Source organism: Chelonia mydas, chromosome 2 (assembly GCF_015237465.2).
Source record: "Chelonia mydas isolate rCheMyd1 chromosome 2, rCheMyd1.pri.v2, whole genome shotgun sequence".
Classification (NCBI taxonomy): domain Eukaryota; kingdom Metazoa; phylum Chordata; order Testudines; family Cheloniidae; genus Chelonia; species Chelonia mydas.
In genome coordinates this window covers 34459707-34470929 of record NC_057850.1, presented here as the reverse complement: position 1 = coordinate 34470929, position 11223 = coordinate 34459707, and the positions used below count along the sequence as shown (strand labels likewise).

Sequence of the window (11223 nt, the reverse complement as noted above, 5' to 3'; positions counted from 1 at the left end):
TGGTATGACTACTTATAATTATTACACAAAGACTCTACATCTCAAGGGGACCAGCAAATGGAACTACGGATGTTGGATGCCATGCTCACTTTAAGTAGGGCAAAACCACTTATTAGTAACACCTTAACACATTTCAGCAGAATGCTCACAAGAGATGAAAATAGGGAGGGAAATCATGTACCGTAATCAAATTGTTCACATAATTGAGGAATACCGGTAATAAACCCCTTCATTATATATATTTATCTAAATCATTCAAAAGAAATGTTAATGCAGATTTTGCCATTTATGAACTGATGTAAATCCAGAATAACATGACTGACAGTGGAAGAATTCCAAAATAGAACTGGGCAAGTAAGAATATGTGGAGTTTGTATTTAAAACTCCGATTCACTTAATTGATATGCATGACTCTTTCTCTTCACATCTTCATGAGCATTTACTTGTGCAAGTTTTTATTTGCAAGACTATTTACAGACAGCACTATCAAAATTAAAATGCACAAATATTCACTAGTGTATTTGTAACAGAAATTGAACCACTTTGAAAAACTTTTTATTATTTACACAATGCATATGTTGATCAATCATGAAGGTTCACGGATAAGTAGTGAATGGGGACTTTTCTTTTATAAACAGAGATTGTCCAATTAGAGAACAGAAACAATATCATCTAAGTGATCAATCAGACATGCAAATAATTATTACCACAGAGCAAATATACAAACTTCAGAATGAATCACAGGCTAAAATTTGCTTGTTGAAACGATCAGTTGAACAATTGTGAATAATGAACAAATTTGTTGAAAAACAGGCCCTGGTTGTAGGTAATTCAAGAACTGCGAAAATGTGCTAGACTCCTCCCAACAACGAGGCTGAGCAGCTCTAACACCCGTGTACCTGTGGGCAGGATCTGATGCAGTCTGTTCAGGGCCCATCAGTAATTGATTACCGCCTGGTGGACCAGCCAGCCACCAAGTGCTTTTTCTTCTTTCATGAATGCCTACCCATGCACGCACCTACACCGTGCCCCTGGAGATATGTGCAGGGGAATGCCTGGCTCCAGCTTCCCCCTGGAAAGCCCCAGGTGAGGCGCACGCACTGTCCAGGAAACGCCAGCCCCCAGCGCCCAACCCGTGGAGCATCCGATTCAACCCAGCCCCCGGGGCGGCTGGGCCAACGAGGCCTTAGCCGAAGTGAAGTGTTCTGCGCGCGCGGCGGGGGCGGGGGGGACTGAACCGGTCCCCAAAGCACAGCGGGCGCTTGTGATCCGCGGGAACAGCGCGTGGCTGGTCTCACCTCAGCTTGCAGGGGCTCGGTGCCTGGCTCGCGTGTTCCCTAGCTGAGTGAAGTTGGGGTGGGGGAGGGGGGCGAAGGGAGCCGGCTCCTTGCCCTGCGGAGGGCAGAGAGCAGCTCCCACAATTGAAGCCTCCCGCCGCAGCCGCCCGCGCCCCGGAGGCTGCTGTTTGCAGGCGGACCTGTCTGTGGAAGCCGCCAGTGTCCGCCAACCCGGACGGACAAACTCCCCCCCCCGCCCGCCTTCCCCCAGCCGTGGAAAGCCCCTCCCTCGCCCCCTCCTCCCCGGCCACCTCCCGCAGCCCGTCAGTCTGAGCCGAGCGCGGCTCCGCGAGCGACAACGGCGGCGGCATCCGCACAGCCACGGCGGGGAGAGCGAGCGCGAGCGCGAGCGCTCCCCTCCCTCCCTGCTTCCCCCACCCCCTGCCTCCCTCCTCCTCCTCCTCCTCCCCCCCCCCCCCTCGCTCCCCTCATCCTCGCTGCCTCTCACTCGCCCGAGCTCCCTCTGCCCCTCGTTCCCTGCCACTCGCTCGCCCTCTCCCCTCTCATTTGACTGTGCCTCGCGAGGCGTCCAGCGGCTCCTCCATGAGCCCCGCCGACTGATCTGTCCCCCCCAGCCCGCAGCCCTCGCCTCCCGCACCTGGAGCCCGGCAGGAGCAGCGGCAGCATGTCCCGAAGGAAACAGAGCAAACCCAGGCAGATCAAACGTGAGTTTCCTGAGGGGGGCTCCCTCTGACAGACTTTTATTTCTGTCCTTCTTGGGAGAGTCCCGGGTATGGGCTGAAGGGTTAAACTTTGCCAAAGAGGCTTGAGGGTAGAGGACAAGGGCAGGGATGAAAGAAAAGCTCCTTTGATGCAGACCGAGCAGCTTCCTCACTACTGAGCACCTACTCCTTTGGCGCTGTGGCTGCCTCCCCCTCTCCCTTAAAACTCCCTCACTCCGTCTGGAAACCAAACCACTTCTGTAGTTTAAAGTTGAGCTAATTTAGGAGGCCAAATAAGTATGCGAGGGATCAAGTACAGCTGGGGGGTGGCTGGGGAATCCATGCCAGGCTTAGGCTGCTGAAATACGGGAGCATCGTAAAGAAACAGAAAGTGCGTGGAAGAAAAGTTCCAGCAAAGGGAGCACCAGGGAAAGGCTCCTCTGAGCTGCACAACTCAATACTACCCGTCTCTGGGCAGTGCTGATATAGTCATCTTTCGGTTCTCTTCCTCCCGCCGCTTAGGTTTGCTCTGCACCTCCCTGGAGGATTTGGTTTGCATCTAAACCATTTGCAGATAATCGCCTTTGTTGTTTTCGGAAGTGCAACACTTTTGAAGGGGAAATGTTTTTGTTTTGGTTAGAAACCAGGTGTATTGGTGGGTCGTAGTCAAAAATCTTCTTCCTAATAGTATCCATAGTTCACTTTTCCTGCCTGGGACACACATCAGTGACATGAGCTGTGATCTCAACTTCGTAAACTTTTCTGTGCTTCAGATTGTTCAACCGAACAATCCTAACGGTCGGTACTCAAAGAAGTGTAAGGGCGTTTCAAAACAGATATAATAAACCATTTTGTTTTAAAATCAGCACCACTGAGCTGATACAACTTCATTGGTGTCTCTGTCCTAGAACTACTTTAAAACTAACCATCATGTGACTTGGAGAGGATCTTTTAATAGCATTTTTCTCATTGATTTCTGACTCCAAAATGCTTATGAATAGCTCAGTTCTGGTGGATTTTTTGAATTGATGAACTGGTTTAGCAAATAAGAAAATGAGTTGCAGGTTGAAAAAAGATTGGTCTCTGTAAAACGTTTGGATTGTGTTGGTAGAACATCCCTGCTTAGTAGAAATTACTTTTTAACTGTCTTTTAATATGGAAAATAAAATAGCAGCATGTTCCTGATTAAGTTTTAAGTTTACTAAAGTTAGTATATAATACTAAATGATTGCAACTTTTACGTTTTCTGTAAAGCATTTGAAATCCTTTATTTTTCAAGGAACTTTTTAATTACTTTGGGTTTTGATATTCTTAAGTAAACATGTTGTTTGCTTTTAAACCTATACATTTATTGTCTAATATGCATTAATCTATTAGTGTAGTTAATATTTTAGAACTGTATCTGATATGGGATATGATTATGAAAGTTATTAGTTGGAAAGACTTTGTTGTGCATGACTAGTGTCTTGATTGTTAATAAATGATCAACATTATTGATTGTATGGTGCAAAGACTGTCTGATTCTATTTTTTGCATACTTTATATTCCCAATTAACTATGTTAATATTTGTAATGTCCATTTCATAATGGCAGGTAAATGCTTGGATACAAATTGAGGATTATGTACTTCTGATATAGGTCACAAAGCATTTTTATGGCTTCCCTATATGGCATTAAATGTTAACCCAAATGCTTTTGGTTTGTTCATAAGTGACATATAATGGTTTGCGTGTACATGAATGTATATAAATATATAAGAATAAATATAAACATACTTAACGTATATGTGAAAATGGGTAGATTACATTGTACATTTGTGTGCATAATCTGATTTTTAAGAACTTCATTTTTCCATGCAAGTTATCATGCGAATTAGACTGTAAATTTACATTGTCAGGAGAAGTGAAACAAGGTCATCAGAATTGGAGGACATATTATGTTCATAGCACTTCCAGCTGATGGCTTTTGGGGTTGTGTGTTCCTTAGCTAGTTTTAAAGTAATTTTTGTTCAAGCCAATCAGGCAGTGTCCTGTACAGAGATATCTATTAGTATTTGACCAACCATAACTGATGTTTTCTCAGACTTTGAGAAGTTTATTCTGATAAGAAGCATACTTTATTAAAATGTGTTTTTTGAGATTTTATTATTTAAACCAAGCAATATAGTATTTTAGATGTAATATTTTGAAGTTAACTTTTCTTTTGCTGATATTGGAACACAAAAATTGGAGTTGAAAATGCTGACCATAAGAGTTGTCAGTAAAAATAATGGAATTACTAGTGACAAGTCTAGACCACCACTTTTAAGTTTGAAAACTCTTCAATTTACAATAAAACTCTACATTTTGCTGATAAAGTATGCACAATTTAGAAGCTCTGTGAAAAGCAAAAAGTCAGCTTACACTAGAAACTCTGAAGACAGTCAATTTAAAGGACAAAAAGGTTGTTGGGCACAGTTTTTTTTCTTTTACTGCACACAGTTCCATGCTATCTAAAATTGTGATTTATGCAGTATTTTAATATTTTGCTTATTCTTTCCCCTTGGGTGCTTCTCTGGGCAGCGATAAAAAGGCGACGCTGAAAGAGCACCATTAATTTGCTCTGATGACTGGCCAGATAAGGGGAGATAATGGGAAAGATAAGCGGAGAAGATATACCATCAGAAACCCGATTATTACCATTAAAATTCCAGCCCAGCAATCTGCAGAAGCCTGATAATTCCTTCTCCGTTTCCACCACTTTGGATGATAAGGCAAAAAATAGTCACTCAGTGCTCCTTGATTAGACTGCCTGGGTTTCCTGATAATACTGTGATAAATTATGTATTTTACCCCCATGTTTTGTCCCAAAAATTCAGATTTTTTTCCTTTCCAGGCCTATATTTTTCTCCCCTCCCCTAAAAAAACCCCTCTCTCATAAGCTATTATTGTAATACTAGTTTGATAAAAAGCACTGATAGGATAGGAGGTGTTTTGTATGGGAGCCCCATATCAATGTTATCAGCCCATCTCACTGCACCAGCTGCTAGCTGTTGTTGTTTTTAGCCTTATCACCTCCTGCCAATATGCCAATAAATTGCCCAGATTGTTCTCCATTCTGTGGCTGTGCTGCAAAATTTATGACAGAAATGATGATTTTTTTACTAATGCATTTCTTTATGATTAGCAAATGTGTTGTGTGTGCAGTTTTATTGTTATTTTCTTGTTCTTCATGCAGTTGACTGTGGTCTAGTAATGTGTTTACTGACCTGTTTGTCCCCAACTTCAGTCACACTTAAGTACAGTGGTTTATGGATTGGGGGAGCGGTGTTGGTTGAAACATTTTTTTCAAATGAAGCTCTGTTACCTAAATAGTTGAATAAAATTCTTAAAGGACTTTTTCATTAGCTGTATTGTAATGTTTTACAAAGACAGTCTTCTCTGAGATATTAATGGAATAGTTTCTCATATAACTTTTGGTTTGGTTTGTAATTTGTTTAGTATAGCATGAAGATTGTTAGGTACAATCAGATTGTGGGGAAATATGGCAAAGTGTTTATGAAACTTGGGTTAGGAAGAAAAAGAATTCTCATGAACAGTCAAGTTCAAAATTAAATATGTTACATAAATGTTTTGAAAGTAAAATGCTTCTTGTCAGGAGAAGTGTGGTTAGCAATTCACCATATCAGGCTTTCCTGAAGAAGTTTGAATTGATTTACAATGAAGAAATTGTCTGTACAGCATTTGAGGTCTTATTCCAAGCTATTTCATATACTTTATGCAATGTATGAAAATTATAAGGAGAAAACACTGACATTTGATTGTTTTAAGTTCTCCCCCTGCTTTATTGCACTGTTTCCCACCATACATACTATGATTTTTTTTTAAATGGTGGTTTAAAATTAACCCTTCTTTTATAATGTGGATGATAGTATTGTTTAAAATATCATTATCTTTAATTTTAACCTAATGTGGATTGTATAGCATTAACAAGAGACACGGTTCTTTTCTGTACTGTTTTGTGTCTGTTTTTTTTTTTTATACTGTACTACATATTTCAGGTATCCAATGAAAATGTCCATTATATCATTAGTTACTAAGACCATTAGCAAAGTAAAAATGAGAGAGAATCTGTGTTTTAGTATATTGATGGCTTTTACACAACACTAAGTTAAATATTTCTTGCATATTTCACCCGCCATATGCTCAAACAAGTTTCCCTCTCTAAAACAAAACCATTGATTGTCTTTTGATCTTAGGGAAATTGTTGTTTTAAAGCAGCAAGTAGAAGGACTGCCCTCTGTTTAAAAATGTTGCTTTAAAATTACATTTCCCATAGCAGATATATTATCAAAGTTTTATATTTGTGACATATCTTTTTATTTGCCTTTTGGAGAAAGTAATGACTAGTGTAGTTCTGAAGTTAAACATTTACAGAATTAAATCTGCAATATTGTAATGCAAAATAAAATACACCATTTACATAGTTTATGTTTTGAAGTGTTTAGAAATCAAAACAACAATGCATGCAATAGTATTTATTTATGAAAATGGATAATTATACAGCTTTAGTTGATTTTTCAGAAGCAGACTACGTATGAGAAAACTAAAATGTTTTGTTTATCTCTTTGGAAATGTGCAGAAAAAGCTACTGATTAGAGGTTCATAAATCATCCAGTTGAGTTTTCTAAGTTTAAATAGAGACAGTAATACAGACACAAATACACCAGCGTTGTTCAGATCCAGTAGGCTTATATGTAAGCATCTGAGTTTAGAAGTGGAACTTAGAAGTGAAAGTCTCTTTTTGAATAAAATTGCAAAGTAAAATAAAATATAACATCAAAATTTTTAGGGGCTCACTGGCTAAAAGTAGGATGGTAAAAAATGTATTACAAGCCTCACCACTTTAAAAAATAGACTTTTTTAAATTTAATGACAGAGTTTAACTTTGTACTCTCCTTTAAATCACTCTGTAGTACCTTAAAGGCGCTTCAGATGTTTCGATTCAATTAAAGCAGAGCTCTAGGTAAGCAGCTGCCTAAATCTTTTGAGTATGAAACGATCATAGTGATACTTAGTTTTTGTAAGACTGAGTACCAGTTCCTTGCAAACAATTGATCTTTATGTTGCAAGATATGTACAGCATATGTTAAAACAGAATATAGGTTTGCAGTCATATATTAAAGACATAAATGTTATATAATTCAGCTGTGAGAGAAAGTAATGCAATTAGATAATTTGCTCCTAATTTTTCATCTCTACTAATTCATACTTTTGTTAGATGTGTAAAAGCTAATGCTAAGATTCATGCAGAATTCTGTGTAATGAAGTGAGGAGGAAAGCACGCCATTCATCAGTAGTACCAATTATTTTCCATTAAACATAAAGTGTACTTTATCAATAGTACAAAGATAGCTTGCTAATGAGGAAACTCAGTGTATTGTGTTTTAAAAGAAAAAGGCTTGATTCTTTTAAATGAAGAATTTTTTGTTTCTTGTTTTGAGAAGGAAAAACTTAGATATGGAAGTTTTCTGATGGGGAGCTCAAATTGGGTTTACACCTCAAATTAAAGTTAAGTGGAATTACTGTAAAACAAATACATAGTTGCAGTTAATATAAATAGAGCCTATTCTTTTAAAAATGGGCGATGCCAGTATTGCTCTTTGGTTTGGATAGGTCTTCCTAGAAGGACTTCTATTCCACACTGGTGGCTTTCACCATATTTTTATTATTTTTCCCTATTCAACTGAGAAAACAAACAGGTCCCCCTCTTGAAAAATGTACATAGAAACTTGTAACGTAAAATCTTATAACCCTTATATGCTACCTTCTGAAAAATATAGTCTGTTTGGATTTTCTGTTTGGAACTGCTTTAGCAAGAAAAGTCTTACACTATAGTCTTGAAGGAAAGTTTTTTTTTATAGGTCACATTAAAGGTATCAGTATATAACACTCTGAATAATTAATATTGTAATTGTTGAAGTTTATTATTTGTTTTGGATATGGGTGAAAATATCCAATTAAATTGGTGGGTTTGAATGTGGGATTACTGTGCTCAAGAAAGAGACATAGCTCTTTAAAGGTATTAGCATAAAGACAGCGTATTTGTTTATTATGTTTCAAAATCAGCCACTAGTATCTCTGCCACAGGTAACAATTGACTTTTCAGGCTTCAAGTTAATAGCCTTGTCTCTTGCTTGTAGGGATCAATATTAGTATTAATTAATCACCATTATCAGCCCTAGGATCTGGTTCTATTTGTTGTTACATCAGCAAAATATCAATATAGAAAGTGGACTCTCTGATCGTCATGGCAACTTCATCTCTTGGGTCAAAGAAAGTTTATCTTATCTGTGCATGGAGAGTGGCAAACTGTTTAGGGATCTAGTTTGAACTCTAAGAACATTGATTTAGTTTTTGTTTGTGAATAGAGGCTGAATTCCAATCACAAGGGATAGGTAAGATTTAAATATTAATACCCAAAGGCTTGTCTGAGAGGGTGTCATACCATTACTGCCAGATTGTCTTTTTGAGATGACACAAAGGTAGAGAAGGAGAATTGTGTAGTCAGGATTATTTAAAGCTCAATAATTTGTGCATTTGACGAACATATTTTAAATGAAAGTATGATAATTGTATTGCATTTACATGGCAATATTACTTCTTGCATGTGATCCCACAGTCAGGGATTCCTCCACTTATACAGAGATCACTATAGAGTTAGCTCAGGAATGTGTGGGATGGGGATATATCTTATTTATTCCCTGTTAAGAGATTAAAACAAATAAACAAAAAAATGGCAGAGAAGACTACGAGGGTTGATTTCATTGCTGTATACTCTTGAAATAATGACAAGCAAACAAAAATCAGGGGCAATCTGAATACTACAGCCTAATCAATTATAGTTATCCTTGGAGACAGATGCACTGATAAAATATTTCATGAGGCTGTAATGACAAAATATTACTACTATTATTTTGTTATACACCGTACAATGTTAATAGATCACTTTCAAATGGTCTTTATCTAAGGCATCAGATTTGAGAATTTTGAATATATATAATTATATGCTGGGCAGTTTTAAAGACATGAAAATCCTAATATATGTAGTCTTGTCTGAAGTATAAACACACTTTCTATACTAATTATTCTTAAGTGTGTATGTGTATTCAGGTGTATACTGTCTATAATGTTTTAATACATGTATTTTAAGCATAGATTCAAGGTGTCAGTGCTATAATTACCAAGTCATTCAGCAGATAGTATTTTTCTAATTTTGTTATTCCTCACCTGCAGGAAAATAAAGTTTCCATGTCATATCAAAGAGTGAAGCTGCCAATCTATAATATGCTCATTTGGGAACCCCAAAATATACTCAGGCTACTTTAATACACATGCAGTAGGAAAGACGAGTTCTTGTGAAAAAAACACTAGCATAATGCTTACACTATAAAAGGAATCACTTCTTGGTATTGACAGTTCTCATTGATTATTTAGTTTTGAAAGGGTAATTCCATCATACATTAGTAACAATTCGGATGGTTGACACAGTAGATGTTTCCTTGTAAGGGATTTAGTCTATTGTAAAGTAAACATACAATATGTAATCTTGATTTATATGTACAGTGCTTTGAACTACTCTATTTGGTGTAGGGATATTTACAAAAAAGAGGATTTTTTTAAATAAGTTAAACAATTTTAAAAATCAGCAGAAAAACGCCCCTCCTATCTTCATGTTAGATATGTTGAATGAACTCTGTTGTGGTTATGGATCCATTTTCTCCTTATTTTGCAGTTGGTCCAGACTTTCCATGTTGAGAGTGAAGGTTACACAGGTTGCCATCCTTTCTTACCATTGGCATCTTTTATTCTGAAGAGTCATATAGCATTTCTAAATATGCAGAAGTAGGAAGAGCGTATCTTTATTAGAAATCCTGTACACAGCTTTGCATTTGAAAGTTGCTGTGTCTTTTATGTTTATGTAATTAGTCAAGAACAAAAATATTTTGGGACATATTCTATCTTTAATTACACCCAAGTAATCCCATCATTGCAAGTGTGTAAATAAAGGTAGAGTGTGGCCCCAAACTTTCATATTATTGAATTACCAGTTGATAGTTTTATAGAACTTCCTCTTATAAAATAAGGGAACATTAAATTAATATATCTCCAATGTGAATACAACTAGTAATGGAATATCTAGACTCACACCAGATTAACAATGAGTTATTTGAACTTTTTCTTCATAAATTCTTCTCAAACATTATTTGCTGCACTCTAAGGTGCCACATGACTCCTTTTCTTTTTTGCGGATACAGACTAACACGGCTGCTACTCTGAAACCTGATCACAGAAATGAGTTAGAGTGATGTTACTTTGTACTACCAGACAACTAGACTTGCAGCTTTCAGTCTGTGATTAGCTGATATAACTATGTGTCAAAGGCTGATTTTAGTGTACTCAGTCTTTTTACCTCAAAACAAAACACAAAAAACCAATGCAATGTAATAAAATACTGCATTATTTTCAAAGTTATTTATTTTGGTTTCCGCTATGTCTAACCTTTTCTGAAATTGACAGTATTATTCTAATTATAAACCTTAAAGAACAGATCTTGCAGACTCTTACATATGTTCTTAACTTCATCAACATGAATAGTCCTATTGACTACAATGAACATTATACTACATAAGTGTTTTCAGGATTGGGGCCTAAAAACACATGCAGTGATATATACTAAGAAGTTCAGAGTTTGATGCTTACAAAATTCCATTGAACACAATGAGGACCTTGCTTTAAGAAACTGCTTTCCATTGTACACAAATGATTTTCATGGCACAGATTTGCTTCTTCTGTCACAAGTGTCATGTTTTACAGCCTTTATTTTTCAAAGCTGAGGTATGCTTTTTATGTGACAAAATTATATGGAGAAATTTTATATTGCCTTTTAAGAGCATATTTGCATTTATTATAGAAATGCAAATTTTAACGAGAGTAGAATGAATTATAGCGTACAGTACTGTATACCTTTTAGGCCAAAGTATAATGGAAGAAATCTTGACAAGTATTTATTGTAAAGAATATTTTTTTGAAATTCAATAAATTCATAAATACTTTCTGTAAAATGCATGGAGATGTTTATTTAGGCAGAGAGGAAATTTTCTAGGGAGTGATTTTAATGTCACTTCTGGTGGTGTAACTCTACTGGCTTCAATGGAGTTACTCCTGATTTACACCTTTGTAAAT

At 37.1% G+C, this 11223-nt stretch overlaps 1 protein-coding gene across 4 annotated transcripts in view; it reads left to right on the top strand.

Moving 5' to 3' along the window:
* The first annotated feature begins 899 nt into the window (after positions 1–899).
* The window catches only part of ZFPM2 (zinc finger protein, FOG family member 2), a 440899-nt gene continuing 430575 nt past the window's right edge, over positions 900–11223 (top strand). For 3 of the 4 annotated variants that reach the window (XM_043539196.1, XM_037892134.2, XM_043539195.1), the window contains exon 1: positions 1604–2002. In XM_043539196.1, coding sequence (XP_043395131.1) covers positions 1963–2002 — 40 coding nt within the window. In that variant the 5' untranslated portion in view covers positions 1604–1962. Of the gene's footprint in view, positions 1087–1603; positions 2003–11223 lie in introns of those variants that run through there. The other variant, XM_043539194.1, reaches the window with a different exon arrangement.